This window comes from Microcaecilia unicolor, chromosome 8 (genome assembly GCF_901765095.1).
Source record: "Microcaecilia unicolor chromosome 8, aMicUni1.1, whole genome shotgun sequence".
NCBI lineage: Eukaryota > Metazoa > Chordata > Amphibia > Gymnophiona > Siphonopidae > Microcaecilia > Microcaecilia unicolor.
The window spans coordinates 54,487,176-54,508,612 of NC_044038.1; the positions used below are offsets into that span (position 1 = coordinate 54,487,176).

At 41.8% G+C, this 21,437-nt stretch overlaps 1 protein-coding gene across 8 annotated transcripts in view; it reads left to right on the forward strand.

Annotated features, from left to right (window-relative positions):
- Positions 1–4,514: 4,514 nt before the first annotated feature.
- Positions 4,515–21,437, forward strand: part of LOC115475826 — a 36,933-nt gene continuing 20,010 nt past the window's right edge. The window contains exons 1-5 of one of the 8 annotated variants that reach the window (XM_030211844.1): positions 4,584–4,682; positions 9,331–9,507; positions 10,201–10,379; positions 14,021–15,000; positions 19,585–19,775. In XM_030211844.1, coding sequence (XP_030067704.1) covers positions 14,490–15,000; positions 19,585–19,775 — 702 coding nt within the window. In that variant the 5' untranslated portion in view covers positions 4,584–4,682; positions 9,331–9,507; positions 10,201–10,379; positions 14,021–14,489. The other 7 variants (XM_030211843.1, XM_030211838.1, XM_030211842.1 and 4 more) reach the window with 7 other exon arrangements.

A 21,437-nucleotide genomic window follows, 5' to 3' on the forward strand; every position in this document is an offset into this window, starting at 1 on the left:
CACAGAGCAATACTGTAAAAATTCATAAATGGACATCACTTATATGTATATATATATATATATATGCAGTGGGGGATAATTCCCAAAAACTATTCATCCTGGTAAACCGTCTATTTGAAAACTGCCCACCCTCCCTGCTGGTAACAGTTTAGTGATGGTACTTTAGTCTATGTGTCTCCCATGACCTATTCTTTTACTTTGACTACAGCTGCTGTTTGCTGCCCTAGGTGCACTGTAAAAGTGAAATAAAGGCAGAGGAATGTGTTTGGTGCATGCTCAGAATAGCATGTGGTTATTGCAGCTCTTGTGTGCATGTGCCAGGCAAATCGATGCCAGCACACATCGGTGCCACCCTTCTGCACCTTTAAATGTAAACTTTTCCTTTTTTTTTTTTTTTAACTTGGAAAGCTTATATTTAAGCACAGAAAACAGGTGCCAATGTGTGCTTTCACTTTCAGGTTTGCTTGGACACGCACACATTTATTTCTCAGTACCTGTGCTTCCAAAAGAAATCAAACCCAGCAGATTTTCAACTGGAAATCAAAAGAAATCCTCTCTTCAAACCTTCCACTGCTAGTTTCGAGCTGTCATTATATTTCCTGCAGTAAGAGAAGGGTTTGTTTGTGCACTGTTCTCTAAGCATTGGGAAGGCATAGCAAACAATGTTATTAACATATGTTTGACAATATTTAAATACAATTTGTGGCCAGCTCTGCTGCACACGTTGTTCCTGTGCGAAAGCCCTCCGAGCATTCTGTGCAGATTTTTATTTACTTATTTATTTATTAGGATTTATTTACCACCTTTTTTAAAGAATTCACTCAAGGTGGGGCACAGTAAGAATAAATCAAACATAAGCTATAGGCAATTACAGCAGTAAAAATATTAAAATAACAATACAAAGTATGGCATAGTATACTACTTACAATGTCAACACATTATGTACCAGAACATTTTAATTGACAGTGAATGGTATAAGCAAAGATGGAATATATAAATAGGTAAGAGAGTAAGAAGAGTTAGAAAATAAGGTGACTAATTTAATTAAAGGTACACATGAGGTGAGATAGTTATCTCAGCTAGGGTAGGCGTGGATAAACATGTCCTGCTGCAGTATGTATAGCTTGTGTCACTCCTTGTGTGTGTGTGTGAGACTAACAAGTTAGTTACTTCTTCCATTAAAGGCCTGGTTGAAGAACCAAGCTTTCACCTGCTTCCCGAAGTAGAGATAGTCTTGTGTAAAAGACTTGCAGGCAGTGCATTCCAGAGTGTGGGAGCTACTCTGGAGAAGACTCGCTTGCGGGTATCACATCGTGTAATGTCTTTTGGAGAGGGTGTGGTTAGAGATAGCCCTTGAGAGGACCTAGTGTCCCTACTATACTACTATAAATCATGTCTATAGCGCTACCAGTCATACACAGCGCTTCACAATTGAACATGAAGTCCCTGGTGGTTTGTAGAGGATCATCCTATTCTTCAGGCCATTTCCTTTAAGGGTCTTGAAGATCAGACAAAGAGTTTTACATTTAAACTTGTGTTGTACTGGTAGCCAATTAAGTTTGTGCAAAAATGGTGTGATGTGGTCATATCACTTGCAACCTTCCATTAGTCTTGCTGCAGCATTGTGAATCAATTGGAGCTGGTGAAGGCCCTTTGTAGTCAGACTGATGTAATCCAGTCTTGATGTTATCATGGCATGCACAATAGGGATAAGATTTACGGAGAGAGGCAGCGTAGCTGTCACAAATAGTAGAAGCAGCTCTTGAAGGTAGCTTGGATTGAGGAAGCAGAGTAAGTGTTGAATCTAACTGTATTTCAAGGTTCCTGACTTGTGATTTGAGGGGGAGTTCGTACTTCCTGAAAGAGATTTTGATGTCAGGTATCTATCCACATGGCAAGGCATTAATTATCTCATTCACTTGTATTGCACAAGTTCTCAAGCTCAGCCACAGAGCCATAAGAGTACCTGTAATAGAAACTGTAAACCACATAATTGCCTCAGGAATCACTTGCAGTATATCAAGTGCTGAAAACAAATAAATAAATGGACCAACTCTTAGGTTTGATCTTACCTAATATGAAGCCTACAATACTACCTAGAAGGTTTTAAATGAGTAGACTGTAAATAGCTTCAACCTGCTTATCAAATGATGGTGAGTATAGTAATGAGAATGAGTGAGCTAGTAGTTTCTGGGGGCGGGGATGGGTGGTCATGAGGGTAAGGGGCTTATTGTCACAGCATGCTATTTTTAAAAATGTCAACTTTCCTGTCAGTGTCTTAACCAATCACTGTTCAGACACTGACAGAAAAGCTGACATTGGGGGTCTTTTACTAAAGCTTAGCTTGAGTTATCTGCAGCACAGCCCATTTTATTTCTATGGGCCTTTCTGCAGATAACTCAAGCTAAGCTTTAGTAAAAGACCCCCATTGTTTGCACTGAGCAGCAGATTGCTGTGATTTTAACACAGCATGAATTTGCATGCTCATTATTTTGAGCACGCTGTGGCAATTTTAATGCGCTAGATGCACGGTACAGTTTTCCTCTACAGCCAACCTTTGAGCTTCAGTCCCCAGAGGAGTAGCCCAAGGGTAAGCTGGGAATCAGTTAAGACAACGTTCAAATCCTAGTGATATGAACATAAGAATAGCCATACTGGGTCAGACCAATGGTCCATCTAGCCCAGTATCCTGCTTCCAACCAGTGGCCAATCCAGGTCACAAGTACCTGGCAGAAACCCAATTAGTAGCAACATTCTATGCTACCAAGCCCAGGGCAACCAGTGGCTACCATGTCCACCTAAAAAAACAAACTATGGACTGTTCTTCCAGGAATTTGTCCAAACCTTTTTTTAAACTCAGATATGCTAATCACCATTACTGTATCCCCCAACAGTGAGTTCCAGAGCTTAACTATTTTTTGAGTGAAAAAATAATTCCTCCTATTTGTTTTAAAAGTATTTCCATGCAATTTCATTGAATGTCCCCTGGTCTTTGTACTTTTTGAATGAGTACAAAATTGATTTACCTCTCGCTCCACAGCACTCAGGATTTTGTAGACCTCAATCATCATATCCCTCTCAGCCGTCTTTTTTTCCAAGCTGAAGAGCCCTAACCTCTTTAGCCTTTCCTCATATGGGAGCAGTTCCATCCCCTCTATCATTGTGGTCGCTCTTCTTTGAACCATTTCTAATTCTGAGGTATCTTTTTTGAGATACAGTGACCAGAATTGAACACAATAGTCAAAATGAGGTCGCACCATGGAGGCATTATAATGTTTTTGTTCTTATTTTGTATTCCTCTCCTAATAATTCCTAGCATCCTGTTTGCTTTTTTGTCTGCCTCTGCACACTAAGCAGACGATTTCAGCATAGTGTCTACAATGACACCTAGATCTTTTTCTTGAGTGCTGACTCCTAAAGTGGACCATAGCTTCAGATAACTATGATTCGGATTATTCTTCCAAACGTGCACCACTTTGCATTTCTCTACATTAAATTTCATCTGCCATTTGGATGCCCAGTCTTCTAGTTTCCTAACGTCTTCCTGCAATTTTTCACAACCTGAATGCATTTTGACAACTTCGAATACTTTTGTCATCTGCAAATTTAATCACTTCACTCATTGTTCCAATTTCCAGATCATTTATAAATGTTATATAGCACCAGTCCCAGTACAGATTCCTGCGGCACTCCAATATTCATCCTCTTCCTTGAGAAAAATGGCCATTTAACTCTACCCTCTGTTTTCTGTCCAATAACCAATTCCTAATCCACAAAAGGACATTGCCTCCTATCCTATGACTCCTTAATGTTATCAGGAGTCCCCCATGAGGCACTTTGTCAAAAGCTTTCTGAAAATCTAGATACACTAAATCAACCAATTCACCTTTATCGACATGTTTTTTTTTTCTCACCTTCAAAGACAAGAAGCTAACTGGTGAGGCAAGACCTCCCTTGGATGAATCCATGCTGACTCTGTCCCAGTAAACCATGTTTGTCTATGTGTTCTGTAATTTTATTCTTTATAATAATTTCCAATGTTTGCCCGGCACTGAAGTCAGGCTTAGGTATCTGTAATTTCCCGGATCACCCAGGAACCCTTTTAAAAAATCGGCGTCACATTAGTCACCGTCCAAACTTCAGGTACTACAGCCAAAGCTGGTCAGTAATTTAATGTTTGAGTTATTTCAATACCCAGGTGTATACCATTCAGTCCAGGTGATTTATCACTCTTTAACATGTCAGTTTGGCTCAGTACTGTACATCGTCCAAGAGGAATACCTAACCCACCATTGCCTTTGGGAGTGAGTCTTTAAAGATTAGCGCATGTTATCTGCAGCAGGGGCCATAGGATTAAAATGGGGCCTGACAACATGCACTAATCTTTAGTAACAGACTCCCTTACATTGTGAACGATCGAGAGACAGGAAAATACCCATTGTACTTGAGAATAACGCGCCTCGAAAGCCCCTCCTCTTGTTATTGGTCCTGAAGGAGTTAACGAGCACCCTGATGGTGGCCCCGCCCCTCTGGGTCGGCCCTTCCCAGAAGCCTTTGCGGTAAGCGCTCCTCATCCTCCTCCTAGTTTTCCTCACTCCCCCAAAACAAAGAGCGCTGCTTCTTGGCCGAGGTTTACTAGAAAGTTGTGTGCGGGGTCGGCCCGGGAGCCGCCGGGGGACGAGGTGTGTGGAACTGGAGGTCGTCGCCCTCCCCTGCAATGGCTGCCTTGCTTCGGGCGCACCGGTGACACCCTTGGGGACGTTTTGGGGTCGGAGAAGCTCCCTGCAAGGAGCGGCTGGGGGGTTTCCCGCAGCGCGCCGCTGAGCTGTTCGCTCGGGGCAGGAGGAGCAGGTGTCTGTTATTGGCCATCGGATTTCCCTGTGGGAGGGGGCCCCCTGATGCACCGCCCATCGCAGCTTCCCCTTTACCCTCTCGTCCCTTGTAAGGTTAGCGCAGCTCCAAGAAGTGGGAAAGGAAAGCGGGTTCAGTCCCTTTTCTTAGCCGAGTAGAGAATGCGGGATGTGGTTTTTGGGCGCATCATGTCTTGCAGGCTGGTCACATCCCTCACCTCCTCTTCATCATTCTAGTATGGTGTGGCGTTCTTGGCACGTCCAGTATTTCCCGACTGTATTCTATAAGTTAGGGCCAATGTCCAGGCAATCGGGAGTTTTTCTGTAAAATCTTTGTAAATCTTCAGTGGAGTTTTCTTCCATTTGTTGCCCAGGAGGTCATTGTTAGTCTGTTCTAGTGGTTTAGTTTCGCTGTCCGTCCAGAGGCACAACAATAACTCGTGTCGTGTGCCACAACAAGGCTGATTAGGAGAGGAGTGAAAATGAATGTGGAGGTCGACACGGTGTCCAGCGTCCACCCCATTGAACATGCCCTACATCTGATAGGGTGACATTATTTTTAATATGACAAAAGTGTGCACCTAAGTTGTTGATACATTGCCTAGTCGTGTTTGTGTATTAACTTTGTCAAATTGGCAGATTGAAGGCATACGCCTTGCATAACAGGACTTCCTTATGCAAGCATATGTTCAAAATACCAGTTTATAAGTTGTTACTAGGCTGTGTCGTGAAAATACATTGATGTTTAATCAAGTCCTCTTCTGTAAAATTATTTGACTAAATATTAGATGAGAACAGTCTTCATAAATGTTTTTTTGTAGGTTTTGATGACTTTTGGTGGACGATAAACTAGTGTATTGTTGGCAAATGAACCAACATTTGTTTTTATTTTGTTAACCAAAATGTTAATAGCTGTACAAACATTTTTGAGTCTTTTGCCATATAAACTTAAGAGCCTGTCCTTCCCTCCCCCCTTAACAAAAATACTTGGGCTTGGAGGCTTTGTGACTATTCAGGAATTGCTTATCTTAAGAAATTAGATCACATAGTAATGCTATTCAACATGTAACTGCCAAATTTTCACATTATCATTGTATTTATTTATAGAATGAACATTCCTGATATATATTTTTGGGGTGTTCTATAATGAAAGTTGATCCTCCACTCTAGGGTGGATTCATGTTCCTATAATTTATAGACAAAAGCCTGTGATTTACTCAAATTTCCTAGCTATTTAAGATCATAGGATTCACCACAGAAAATATGGCTTCAAAATCCAAACTGTAACTTTTTGCAAAATGACTCTTACGATAATGCAGCAACAAGGTGCAGACTGGCTTATTTAGTTATTGCGCCAGTCCTAAGAGCTGTTTAATCTGATGACCCATGCTGCAAGTTTGCCTTGCACCTTGGCACTTTAGGCTGCTCCCTCTTTTGTGCTGCTTGGGATGTGTGTTGTACTCAGACCTGCAGAGGATGCTGTATTGCTGCACAGGACAAAGCATGACAATCTGTATAGAAAGAGAAAGCAACCGCTTGCATTGCTGAAGCAATTCTGTAAATAAGTAAAGATTTTTTTTTTGGGGGGGGGGGGGGGGCAGAGGGAGATGAGATGATATGCAGTGTGCATGCAAGTGAGTGGGGAAATCAGGGAGGCTGTAGATTACTTGTGTTTGAGTAAATGAGGAAAAAAGGATCTCTTTGTTGATCTGGTTTTTCTCCCTTCAACAAGCTGTCAAAAAGCAGCTTTGTTTGTAGAAAGTATAGTGCAATTTACATTTCATATGCAAATCTAGGCAAATGTGTTACATGAATGCCACAGAATTTACCCTTGAGCTGTTGCAGGAAATTGGGGCGAGGGGGGGGGGGAGGAGAGCTTAAAAGCTCAGCATTAATTCATTAGTCTTATCAATGTTACTTAATGTACCATAGTCTACAAAGTCTCTAGTTCACGCCTTTTTAAAGGCCAGCACACACTAAATGCAAGGGTAAGATGGTACAGACATCAGAACCAGCACCTCATGCCCCCATCCCCCAGTAAAGTGCTTGGTAGTACATATAAAGTTGATGAATGGGGGGAGAGGGGACTTGTTAAGTTTGCAAACCCCAGTGTGTGCTACAAACAGGACCAATCTCTGTTGTGGTTAGCTGCCGGTTTGGGATTCTGAATTGTTGTGCACTGGAGGTTGATGCTATTTCTTGTTTAGAGTCGCATGCCATGTTATGTGACTTAATTTAAAATTCTTTGAAAATGATCGGCCCCAATTATATAAATAGCAACTGAATTTTTCACTGCTATTTTATTGGTCTAGCTTAAGTATTGGTTATTGGTTGTTCCTAGGTTGGTCCAATAAAATGTACAACAAAGTATCAGATGTTTTTTTCCCCAGAACTAAGGGAAGATGTTAATAAACACACTTTCATAAGAGTGGCACTTTACCCCTGATAGAATTAGGTCTGTATACCCTTGGGGCTTCGGATCAGTGCTGAAGAGACTGTCGGGAGGTGGGGACATTTTGGCGTTCATGGTGGATCTGTCTTAGGCAGCAGGAGTGTTGAGATAGGAGAGTTAGCAGGTGTAAAATGGAGGCTGAAACCTAAGCTGGTATTTTTGGGAATGGTCCCTGAGAATTTCCGGAGGAAAAGAATGAGATTGATAAAGATTGGGATTGTGGCAGCATGGTGTGAGTTAGCCGTGCTTGGGTAGAAGAGTGGCTCCTTATTTGAATCAGTGGAGATACAGGCTGGAGGAGTATATTATGTTTGTGGAGAAACTTGGGAATATATGTAACAGAGAGGAGGAGGAGGACAAAATGTGGGGGTTGTAAGATATGGTACTGAAGTGACCTTGTGGACTGAAGAGGTGAGGCAGGGAGAGGAAGAGATGATTGATGTCTGTATCAAAGAATTACTGGATATTTGGGAAAGGGGATAGGATGGGAATGGGGGAAGAGGTGGACTAAGTGCTTCTATTTACTGTTAAGTGATTTTAATGTTCCATCTTGTAGGTTCCCACTATTCCTGAACCTGTGGGATAGTGTTCCTCAACCAGCAGGTGGAGATAGAAAATTGAGCTGAGACATCTCTCTTGGCATCCAGTCCAGCTCCTCAGTATTTTCTGTCTCCAGCAGTTGGATGGATACACTTTTCAGCCTCTGGTTCTGAGTGATTTGCTCCAGGTCCAGTTGATCAGCTGGTCCCCAGTTGAGCTTTGCAGGTGGCTTGAGTCTGCATAGTCATGTCTGGAGATCTTCAGATCCCTGTCTCTGGTGCCCTGTGAATTCCTTCCCTTCTCCCCTATTTCCTGTGGAGCTCTTCTTTTCCAGCACAATCTTTATTAAAAGAAAGGAGAAGGAAAGAGGTTTTACTGGAGGGTCTGGGACAGATTATCACTCCTGATCCTTTCTCATCTGATGTAAGACTTGTGGAGACTGTGAGCTTGTGGGGAGCAGCTGGCAATGGTAAGTCTAACTAAAGTTTGACTCTGAACCACTTGGAAGTTCTACTTGGAGCAGGTGAGGGATCCTGACTCTCCACTTGGGACTGTGTTGTGCTGCACTTGACAATCAGGGTGAATGGTGACTCCCGTGGAAGCAGTTAAGCAGTGTTCCCGCTGTGGGACCCGCCAGCCGGCGTTGGGGCGGAATGCGTGCAAGTCAGGAATCCCACAGGACGTGGAGGAAATGGTCGGCGGCAGCACATTTTTGGGTTTGGCGCAGCATTCAATATGCCGGGGACTTTGGTGTGCAATTTGAAGCAGGAGGGCACAAGAACAGATGCCATTTTGTCATGGCCAACTGGTAGTGAGGAACAACCTCTGTCTAATCATGCACAGAGCACAGCTGCCATTTTATAGCCTCCGGGTCCGACAGAGCATTCAGCTACATAAGGATCTTTGTTTTCTCTGGCATTTTTTATATTGCTCTTACACCAGGCCTATTTACTGAAGCAGGGACGTCAGACTTGCTGCGAGATGCTTCAGTTTCTTGCCTTGCTGCCCCTCCTGCTCCTAAGAGATCTCATTTAGACGTCACGGAGTGGGGAGATGAGACTATATCTGCTTCTCCCTCCAGATATTCGCTGCTTGGGCACATCTATGTTAACCTGAAGCAGTCAGTGTTTAGAAGAAAGCTCATAGCAGCTAGCTGGATATTGACTGATGTAGATGACAGCAGAAAAAGATCAATTGGCATATCAGTCTGCCTAGCTCTTCCTGTCAGTGCTGTTGGGAATATATGCAGGCTTCCGGCTGTAGCTAGTCACCACCAGTGCATCCATTAGTAGAGCTTCCTGCTGTAAAGAACAAGTTCATTCCACTTTATGAAGTCACTATTGAATAAGTTGTTATTTATTTTAATTGGAAGTTTAATGCTCTTGCTTTGACGAAGGTCATAATGACCTCATACCTAATTCTTCTGGGGATATGACTACATTTACATCCCTGTATTTTTTTCTCTTTCTCCTCAACTGTATTGTACAGGTCCTCAGCATCGGCCAAGAGGTGAAGAAGGGTCCATCCTGAACTCATGGCTCAGACCTTATACTTGATCTCAGCCCACACAGCCTCGTGTGTGGATATTTGTGTAACTGATGTTTAAGTCTGGGAAAGCGATCGTTTTGTGAGAATGTGATCCTCCTAATGATGGTGAATCGAGCGGTAGGTGAAAGTTCAAGGTTAATGCCTTGCCAAGGTGGAAGAGAGCTTTAAATGTCTTATAAAGAAATTGTAGGTAGAAATTACATCTCTCACATCCTGGTAGAGACCTAGGAGGTCAGCTGAAAACAATCAGCTTAGCACTTTATTTGGGCATCTAAATTCTAATCTAAGCTGGGTTTTGTATACCGTAGTATCCCCAAATAAGGTCCAGAAAGGTTTACTAAAGATAAGAGCTACTACATATAGAATTACCTCTTGAAAATAAATCTGAGTCATAATTACAAATCATTCAGTTTAAAAATTTCTGAAATAATTTGTAAGATGGTTGACATCTAACTGAAAGAGGAGGACTGTTCTATACGTCTGCGGCTTTATAAGGAAGTTGATTCCAGTTATCCATTTATATCTTATTCCCTTGAAGGATGGAAAGATCAATGTCCAGTTAGACCGTAACCTAGAGTTACTTGTGCACAAAGAAATTTGAATCAATTCTGAAATCATTACCGGAGCGAAACCATACAAAATCTTAAATGTCAAACCTGCGAGTTTATATATTATGTAAGCTTTTACTGGAAGCCAGTGAATTTCAAGTAACAGCGGAGTCACATGCTCTTATCTTGATTTCTTGGAAAATTAACTTTACTATAGTGTTTTGCAGCAGTTGTGATTTTTTTTTTTTCTTTTTTTCCTTAGCATCTTAGTTGAGATTCTGGAATAATGAGACTTGGCATAATCTGGTTGGGACAGGACCAAAGCTTGAACCAAGACTGCAAATTGCACTTCATAAAAATAAGTGTGGATAGTCCTCAGTTGTTTCAATTTAAGGAAACACTTTTTATACAAATGATTTACTTGCGCTCCCCAAGATAAAGGTACTTCAACCAAGAGAAAGTGGGAGATTTATTTCTCAATCAAATAATTTTTTTGTCTTTGTGGCATTCAACTTTAATTTATTAGAACAATCCCAAGCCTTTTTTCAATACAAGATATGATTTTAGATTTCCATACTAGAGTATCTCCTGATAGTGCATCAAAAATGTATAATTTGCGTAAGAGTATAGTATTCCCCCAATTTCCAGTTTAACTGATCTTAAGGTTTAACGGTTTTTATTCAGGATCAAAGAAAACCTAACATAAATATGAACAGCAAATCGAGACAAACACATCAAGCAGTTACATAACAACGAGCAAGCATGACAGAACAATAAGCAAGAACATGTCAGCAATAACCCAGTCACATGATCATTTTTTATGTGTTGAAAAGTGTCTAGATTGAAAGATCTAGGGCTAGTTCTCTACCTGGAACAAAGCCTATTGGTTTGTACATAAAGGGCCTATCAAAGACGAATAATAACCCTTCCTGGTTTCAGTAAGAAAAATTTTAAGCTGAACTTAAGTGTGTGACCTTTTGACTGAGAGTTCTTAAATTTAGCGACATTTTCAACACACAGATTATCCAAATTAGGTCATCAGTTCCATTTTCTCTGACTTAAGTGCTCACAATTCCTCTTTACTAATGTTTTTTCTCATTCTGTGTCTATGTGGAAAAATGCTTAATAAGTAGGGCTTTGCTAGAAATCGGATCTAGAAAGGTAAATCTGTGAAGGAGCTAATAATTATATAGAAATCACGAGAATACCGGCATATAAGTGCATATGTGTGCACATACACATGAACATGCCCGTAGTCTGGTTTCATGCTATTTTATAAGATTTCTAAATATGCATAGTTTGAAGGTGGGTATACATATGGGCAGAGTGTGTGTGGGATGCACCGTTATGTACATAAATTATATAGTACTATATCTTAGACACATTTTAGCTATCTAGGTGCAAGCATTTATTTTAGCCTGTGGGTGGTGTAAGTGGTCATGCTTAAATTATATATGTGTATTTGTGCTGCTATGCTAGAATTTAATAAAGGAAACTAAGCACTTTATTTTATAGAATGTTTATCAAAATTTGATATATGGCATGGCTGTGTAGATTACAGTGGTTTACAATCTTAAAATTGTAAATAAAATATAAGAAAAAGAACTTCAATACACAGGAAAGCACCTAATTCAATCTTACTAAACATGCACATGAAATAAAACCTAAAAAAATTATCATCATAAAACTAGGTGCACTTCAACTAGCCTTCTCAAATTTTGTTGGACTTTGTGCTTAAGAGTCAAATGTAAAGTATCATTAAAAATGCATAAGTATTCAAATAGAGAGGATGCATATTCCATAGCAATGGTACACACCAGAAAAACGTGTGTTTCCTAGTGGTCTCCCAGCGAGCCTTAGATGGCATTGGGACAGCGGTCCTAGGAATAGGCTCTAGATAGGTACCTTCTTGGTCCGTAAAGTAGGTGCTCCTTTATAGAACTTGCCCTGTAGGTACCTATAAAAAAATATATATATCTATATCTCCTTCCCTAATTGTGCTTCTCTAGCCACTTATGTTTTAGGCACCTGTCTTCCTAAGGGCTTATTTTACCAAGCTTCCCGTGATGCCTCCCCCTCCCAAAGAAAAAAAAGAGTAGAAGTAACCAGACACTAAACTACGTGAAAATGTTCATGTCCCATAGATAAAAGAAAAACTTCAATACAGTTGAAATGTGGTCTCTTGCCAGTTGTGTTTTAACATGTTTGTTTCTTGTTATCTTGCCTACTTCTGTTGACAACCAGGTTTTTGTTTGCTTTGTGCTGTAAAAATGCCTTTTAAAGGCTTTTGTACAGTTTGTGCAGCAAAAGTGGGACAGGAATCCAGCAGTATCGCCCTTTGCAATGTTCTGACAGCATACTGTCCAGTTGAGAAGACTGCCATATACAGTACAAGTTTAACATGCTGACATATCAGCTGAACCTTGGTGTGTGGGTTGTGGGGTTTTTTTTTTTTGCTTTTTGATGCACTAGAAGTCTGTTGTATTAAGGGTTTGTGTTTATCAATTTTAGAAATATTTTTTTTTGTGCTTTTTGACATAATACATTGCCAAAGTTTAAATAGACTCTCTTGAATATTCTTGTGCACAATGGTTCTCATTGCTCCAGATCAACATTTTGAAGCTTGATTTAGCACTGCGAAATCATGTGCAATTGCTCTGTGGCACCGAGGTCGTCTTTCTTTTTTTGTACCTCCTTGCATAGTATCTCTTCATAGGGTTTGGGTTTAGGATTGTCATTTCTCCTTCCTATTTGGCTGTTGTTAACAGGGCTGTGGTGTCTCTCTCTCTCTCTATATCTATATCTATATATATCTATATCTATATCTATATCTATATCTATATATATATATATATATATATATAAAAGCTGGAGTTGATACATCTTTACCAACTCTTGACTCCAACTCCACAGCCCTAGTTATTAGAAACATTTGTACAGCCTCTGTCCTGTTTCCTACACATTTTCTTAACATAGTAAATGACGGCAGATAAAGACCTGTACGGTCCATCCAGTCCGCCCAACAAGATAAACTCATTTTAAATGGTATGTGAGACTTTATATGTGTACCCGAGTTTGATTTGTCCTTGCCATTCTCAGGGCACAGACCGTAGAAGTGTGCCCAGCACTCTTCTTGTACTAATGTGGATAAAGGTGAGCCAGTTGATATTCTGTTATCTGGCTTAACAGAACCATTCAGCAGTTTCTAATCTTTTGTTTTCTTTCTAGCCCTTATCAGGGATTCACCATGCATGGCCTCTCTCTCCAGACTCCTTCCCATCTGGTACTCGTCAGGACACTACTATGCCTGATCTGTATTCTTGTTTTCAATTTAACTGTCTTGGTTTGGACCCACCCTGCTTGACCTTCAATTGTTTACATGTTTTTTTGAGTTACACACGCTAATGTAGGCCGTGGCCATGGTCTGCACTTTTTTGTGGCTTTGAAAATTCGAGTCCACTGTCTCTTTAAGGGTCACTTTCCATGATGTTGTTTTGTAAGTAAGTGTGATTCTTGCTTGGAAGAGCTGCACCTTCTGTCTCCTAACAAGAGCTTCAGCTGCAAATCAGACTGTGGTGGGTCTTATTCTTTATAGTGCTTGTTGTGCATTTACACCTGAGCTATGTTGCATCTTGGTGCATTTGCACCTCTTCTGAATATAGTTGTCAGTTCTTTCTGGTTTTAAATGCTTTTTTTTTTATTATTTCAAGGCAATGAATTGGAGCTATAGCCATATGACTTTTCCTGAAGACGATAAACGAGTGTGTTTGTATGTTTTCCCTGTCCATTATCCTAGCACTGCTGGAGTTCTCTGTTGCATCACCAATAGATCAGAGAGCAATCAGTTGAGGTTAATAGGCTAACCAATGGATTCAGATGACCTTGTACTGCTTAATAACAATCCATTTTCATAACATTTTATAGATCACGTATTTACTGTTAACACACTAATGCATTCCCAGCCTTTGTGACTTTTGTGATGCACTTGAGCAGTAAGCCAAGCCTTCAAGAGCTACCCTAAACCTTAAATTTATTTTATATACCTTAAATTTTAACTGGTTTCCTTTTCTTTTGACTAACAGCACTATGCGAGAAGCCCTCAAAAGCCACATGTAGCTGCTGAGTTTTTCTCTACAAAATCTATCGTCTTGCCTTGCTTCTACCATTTCCAACCATGGGTAGTGCTTCTGGGGAATCCAGAGAGACAAGAGTAAGGAAGAATAACTCACTGGAAGAAAGCATATCGCATATTAAAGGAGTCTACTGTTACACCAGAAGAGTGCATTTCTTTTCTTTTTAAATTGGAAGAATCCATGAGGTAAGGTGGTGTTGCTTAATGACAGGATAGCAAAGTTGCTATGAACTGGATTATGGAAAGGTATTATCCACTGCTGTGTAAATGGAAGACTCCCCAATGAATGTGAACAGAGTATCCAAGCAGGCTCTGGTTGGAGGAAGGTCATTAAGTCTGAGCTGCAGAGAAAGCCACATTGTGTGACCTGAGTTTAAGCATTTTCTAGCTACTGCTTTTTGCTCTCCAGTACTTGCAGGATGGGGCGCCTGGATGAGCAAGCCAAGAAACGCATTGTGGAACTGCGTAAGGCAGGACTCAGCTTTCGCAAAATCAAGAAAGTCTTGGAGTTAAATAACATTAGAGTGACTCCTCAAGCTGTCTACCTGTTCTTAAAACGTAAGAATATAGAACCAGAGCAGGTGGCAGGACCCTCGGTTCCACTGGCAGCTGGGTCTGGCAGAAAAGCAGATGGGGAGAGGACAGCCTGGGAGGAGCAGCAACTTTGGAACCTGCTGCATGAGAACAGTCCTGATCTAAGCAAACACCGAGACCTGCAAACTCCAGACAGACAACAGGACCCTATTCCCAGGTCATCTGCACAACCAGCAGGGTGTGCCAGGAGCCCTGAGAATCTAGACTGTAAGGAAGGGATCAAAATTGTCAGTGTGACTTCACTTTATGAGGAGAGCCAACAGTTTGGGAAGGCATCGGCACCTACGGGACCACCCCTCAGAGTCCAGTTACAGGCTCAACCTCAGCCAAAGAGCAGTAAGTCACATATGTTGTACACAATAGGGGTAATTCTCTATAGGTCACCTAAAGGTTCCAGGATGCTGTGCACCAAGGTGCCTAATTGCCATTATAGAGTACTAGCCTAAGTTTAGATGCAAGCACCTATGTCTGCTCAGTAGCTGGTGTAGGTGCTTGTGCCTAACTGGTATTAGGGGAGTAACTGCTAGTAGTCTAAAACCTGTGAATAAGTGCTAGGCACACCCCCTTGCAGTTGTGTGCTATAGATTTTGTGTGTACAATTTGTAGTGTACATATATATATATATATATATATATATATATATATATATATATATATATATATATATTTTTTTTTTTTTTTTTTTTCATCACACAAAGTTTTGATGCCCATACCCCCTGCATAATGTTTTTAGAATAAAACCTTCCCTGGAGATTTCTTTTGGATGTTTATTATGCTTAAATCCTGCTGCACGTTTCATAAACAAATACAATTACTTTTATTCTATGCAAGTAGTTGTATTTGTTTTTGAAATGTGCGGCAGGATTTAAGCACAATACATATTCGTAATTTTTTTTTTTTTTTAGAGAGCACAAGCTGTTGGAGCTTCAGTTGAGGGGAGTTATGGTGCCAGTGCTCAAACAGAACATTGGTTCTTCACAGCCAGCCTATTGTACGTTCAACATATCCACAATGAATATGCATGAGAGAGATTTGCATGTGCTGCCTCCTTGGTATGTACATCTATCTTGAGCATATTTATTGTGGATAGCCTGAAAACTATCCTTTTACAGACTAGTTCCAGAAAATATTTAGGTGTCCTTTTACTAAGCTGCGCTAAAAAGTGGTCTGCGCTATTGCTAGTACGTGGATTTTCTGCACATTGAAGGTACTTTTTACTTGATGGTCACATGCTAATTTCCCAATTAGCGTGGGAGCCCTTACCGCCACCTACTTACTAGGCAGTAAGGGCTCCTGTGCTAATCGGTTAGCGTGTGCCGAACACAACCACCATGGGACGCCTGAGTGTGCCCTGCGGTATTGGATTTTAACCTATACTAAGCACATGTTAGTGCTTATCGCAACTTAGTAAAAGGACCTCTTAGTGTTCAGGTGTTATTTTTACTGAGAAAAGTGGGTAAACGTTTGGGGCCCATGCCATCATTCTCGGAAAACCAACTGAGCAAAGCAGCGAAATGGATCTAATTTTCAGAAATTAAACGATATGTAGAGGAACGTTTTCAAAAAGATGTCCAAGTCAATGTAACAAACGGACATCCATCTCACATGTATTTTCGAACAGGATACAGCCTGTTTGAAAATATGTGAGATGGATTCCATGCACTGGAAACATCTAGCACGAACATCTGTTTTACAAACTGAAACATTCAAATTTTGAACAGGGGAAAACAAGGGACATTTGTATAGCAGGGACATTTGTATAGCAGTATTCTTAGAAAATGGCCACACAGATATCCATGCAGAGCAGAAGGTCAACCAAGGGGCCCAGATTCAAATCCCACTTTTAACTCTTTGTTCATGTAATTTTGAGCCCTCCAGGATCAGAAAAATGCCTACTGTACCTGAAGTTATAACATTTCAACAGCCTGCAGGCTTGCAGGTGTCTTATATTTAGGTACAATGGGTATTTTTTGGCTTCTGTAGGGATTGCAATATGGGGTGAAAAAAAAATTTGAAGTAGGATTTTTGAACATGGGTCCCTTGGATTACAGTTCACTACACTAACAGCTACTTCTCAGACCTGCTTCCTGCGCTGTTAAGAATACCCATAATAGGTGAAGCTGTCATAGAATCTGGTATCCCCTTTTGGTTTCACTTCAGGGGAGAGGGAGAGGGACAGCAACCACTGGAGGATTAAGGAGGTATGACTTAATCCAGTGGCATGCTGGAGCTGGCTCGCACCGGCTCACAAAAGGCGGCTGAAGGATTCAACAACTCGCTCGCAAAAATTCAAGAAAATTTTACAGACAGCCCTTGCACGCAGACAGCTCTAGTCAGTGTCCCAGGCTGTGTCAGAGCTGTAACAAATGCCAACATCTCTGTTCTTGTCTGTCACTATCTGGCCCAGCAGAGGAGCAGGTCGCGCTCCCTGGGTCCAGCAAACTACTCAACCCACCCACTTGCAGGTACCAGCATCTTTCCTCCTCCCCGCAGTCCTTCTCGGTCCTGAATTGCCTGCCGTTAGCTGCATTGCCGTGAGTAAAGTAGGGCCCGTAGTCTAGGTTATCTTTGTGTAACCTAGATATTCCTGAAACAGGCCTATATAAGGATGTCCTTTTTTTTTTTTTTAGACATGGGACATTTCTTCAAACGAGGGCGGGACCGGGATGTGTCCCAGAAGGCTGAGGCAGCCTTGCTTTTCTTGGCAATGCAGCTACTGGCAGGCAGTCAAGGATGGAGAAGGACCACAGCGTGGGGAGTAGGAGAGATTCTGGTATCTGCGGGTGGGGGGGGGGGGGCATAAAGTGGTTTGCTGGACCTGGGCAGTGAGATGAGCTCCTCTACTGGGCTGGGGAAGGACAGGCAGGAAGCGGTACTGCATGGGAGAGGGGAGGGGGTAGAGAAACTGGACTGAGGGAGTGGATGAGGGGGAAAGATGATGGATGGAAAAGGGGGGAGAGTCACTGGACTAGGGCGGGATAAATACTAAACTATGAGGGGGTGGAAAGAGGGAGAAATATTGGCACCATTGTGGGAGGGTGCTGCACAAAATGTGGGAGAAAGGGGAGGGATAGGGACAGTGTGCCTGGGAGGGGGGGGGTGGGGATTGGGGATAGAGTAAAAAGGTGAGTGTGCCGTGAGGGGATTAGGTTTGTGGGCAGAGAAAAAAGGTGAATGCAATGGGAGGGGTTTCCTTCTGAGCATGGTAAGAAAAGGGCAGTGATGCATGCTCTGGGTGCGCCAGGATTTTTTATTTTTTTTTTTGAAGGGAGCCCATTGTTAAACATTTACCAGCACACCACTGCCTTAATTCCTCTATTGGACAGCTGCTGATTTCATAGGCAGATGCTCAAAAGTCTGGCGCTGTACAAAACAGCGCCGAAAAAGAATTCCCCAGTGCTTGGCACTAATGATATGCAAATATTATGCACGCTGCTAGTGTTTAGCATTGGGAAGTAAGGAGGGGGGGATGTGCCTAGCACATGCGTATTGGCCTCCCCCCCCCCCCCCCAAAACCCATAAATTTCTAGTTCAATCCTGGAAAGCTGTTGGCCAAAAGAAGTCGGGCAGATCTGATGAGCAAGTGGTCCCATGTTTTTCAAGGGCCTGGGATCAGGGAGCCCAAAGCATAGGCAAAAATGCATGTGCTTGTTAGAAGTGTCATAATGTCCAGCAGTCCCACCCAGAGGAATCAGAATGACCACAATTCTGTGATCTGGTGTGGAACACATCGTTCCAATCTCTGCTGCATTTCTACCTTCCAAACACATTTGTACCTTTTGTTTTTTTGTTAATCAACAGGCCATTTCAGTAGAAAATTAGAAAAGTTAAAGTCTGACACCAGCTCTGAGCTGGTGTTGGGTTTAGAGCAGTAGGAGCACCCTTGTGAGGTGCACCATGCTTTGATCATTGGGCAGAATAGGAGATTACCTCATTAAATGTTTCTGCTTAGATTTTCATGCTGTCTGTGGTGTTCCTTCCTTTTCTCCTTTTTTTTGTTCGGTGGTAAGGGCCTCTGACCATTCAGTGCTTGCAAATGCGGGTGCTAGTCCAGTGCTAATGGCCTCTAGCGTTTGCATTTGCTTCTGAGCATCGGGGCCTTAGAGCACCTTTCTGTAACCTAGACATTCCTGAAACAGGCCTATATAAGAACATCCTTTTTTTTAGACATGAGACTTTTCTTCCCCTTAAGTAATCTGTAGGACATCTAGATTCCAGGCCTTTCGTAGTTCAGCCCAAAACATACCCCTTGCTATTTGGATGTACTGCAGTGTTGAACGTATCTATTCTGCCTTTGTAAAATTGGGATTTGGATGTTCATTTTAACCTTTTAAGACATCCATATGCTTCAAAAACACGTGCCATATTTTTTTCAGTGTCATTACCTTCAGCAGAAACAGTTCAGATATTGAAGCTGGGTTTGCATCCAGTCTGGTGGCGAATTTGGTTTCCAACCAGATACTTCCAGCAGGATTTCCATGTCTGTTTCCTGAAAGATTAGTTGCTGAACTTGTCTTTTACATTAATAGGAAGTTTGCATCCTGGATCTCTGTCTGAGGTAGGATGCCAGACCCCATAGTTGTACTTAGGGAAGCTTATGGGGGAGAGGTCCTTGAACTTCCAGGTCATCATTTCTAATTCCAGAAATCAGAAACTAGTTAGACTTCCAGAACTGTTTTCATACTTCATGTTTTTGCCTGTATTCCCTTATCAGTAGCAGGTGCTTGGTATCATAGCCACCTTTAACTTTATAAGATGGTGCTATATGACAGAAGGAAAATATCCATTTGGCATCCCCAGTAAATAGTACATATCCAGTTATGGGCCTGTTGCTACAAGTCATGTAAAGCATGTCTATATTCATTATCGATATGAGGCACTCCTCACATATCATTATACACCAAATATGAATTTCCACAGGTGACTGTGCTGTGAGTTCTGGCAATCAGCCTTCCATGTCTGCCAGCCGCCCTGCACCAGGTCTGCCCGTGCATGCCCCACCGCCAAACCAGCTAAACAGCCGGGGGAGAGTGCCCTTTGCCCTGCCCAGGAATCCTGCCTTAATTGTGAGAAAGAAGATTGTGGACAGAGCCATCCACCTCCAGAAAAAGGTAAGAGGGCACAGAAGTGTATGCCAGAGGAGTGAGTCAATGGAATGTTACTGGAAGATTGTTCCAGGGTTATGAATAACTACCATGGGGAGTGAGGTTATAATTCCAAATGCTGTTCATAGATATGGATACATGGGATTTAGATTTTAGATATACTTAACTTTGCCTTGAGCTCTAATTTGCAAAAGATGAGTTATAATTACATAGACAAATTTATTTTCCTGCCCAAGTGGACTTTGTGTGTTATTTCTGAAGCAATGCAAAATGAAGTGCTTTGCCCAGGCTCTACAAGGATCATCAGTTTGAGAAGCAGGATTTGAACCTTGGCTTCTCTGGTTCTCAGAACTGTTGCTTCATTAGGTTGCACACCTACAACTGTTCAGGTGTTTCCAGCTGTAGCAAGAGAGTCAAGACCATCCATAGAAACAGAGAAATATGTATTTGGGTATGGACCTTATAGCCTATCCAGTTTGCCCATCCATGCCATCTATCACTCTCTTAGAGATCCTATGTACTTGTCCCAAGCTCTCTTGATAGTTTTCATCTGCACCACCTCCACCAGGAGGCTGTTCAACAAATTCACCACCCTTTCTGTGAAGAAGTATTTCCTCAGGTTGCTTCTCAGTCTATCCCCTTTCACCTTCATCCTATGCCCCCTTGTTCCAGAGCTTCCTTTTGATTGAAAGAGACTCGCTTCCTGTTCTTTTATGCTGTGTAGATATTTAAATGTCTCTATCATATCCCCCCTTTCCTGTTCCATACGCTTTATGACGAAGACCACTTACCATTTTAGTAGCCACCCTCTGCACTGACAAAGTCCTGTTTATTTCTTTTTGAAGGTGTGATCTCCAGAATTGAATGCAATATTCTACATGAGTTCTCGCCAGAGTCTTATACAGGTGCATCATCACCTCCTTTTTTCCTACTGGCCATTCCTCTCCCTATGCACACGAGTATTCTAATTTTTGTCATCGCCTTTTCTACCTGTTTGGCTACCTTACGATCATCGCATACAATCACACTTGATCATCACATATAATCACGCTCAAGTCCTGCTCCTCTTTCATGCACAAAGATTCTTCACCCCCTGAACTGTACCATTCCCTCAGGTTTTGCAGCTGTAATGCATGACCATGCACTTTTTTTAGCATTCAATCTTAGCTATCAAATTCTGGACCATTCCTTTAGTTTCACTAAGTCCTTCCTTATGTTATCCATACCATCAGGGATATCTACCCTGTTGTGGATTTTGGTATCATCCGCAAAGAGGCAAATCTTAACAGGTAGCTCTTCAGCAATATCGCTTACAAAAATGTTAAGTACCGATCCATGAACCGAATCTTGTGACACACCACTGATAACCTCCTTTTCCTCAGAATGAGCTCCATTTACCACTACCCTCTGTGGCCTTCCACTTAACCAGTTCCTAACCCAGTCAGTCACTTTAGGGCCCATACCGAGGGCACTCAGTTTATTAGTTGTCTCTGCAGAACTGTGTCAAAAGATTAGTAAATTCTACAAAATGAATGTATTAAATAGCCTAGAAAACGGAGGTCACGTGACGCCATGGTGCGGGGCTGACGCTGGAAAGCTAAGCTCCGCGCACACTCACCCGAAAATCAGATAATTAGACTTACCCAAGGAGCGAAACGCCACAATTTC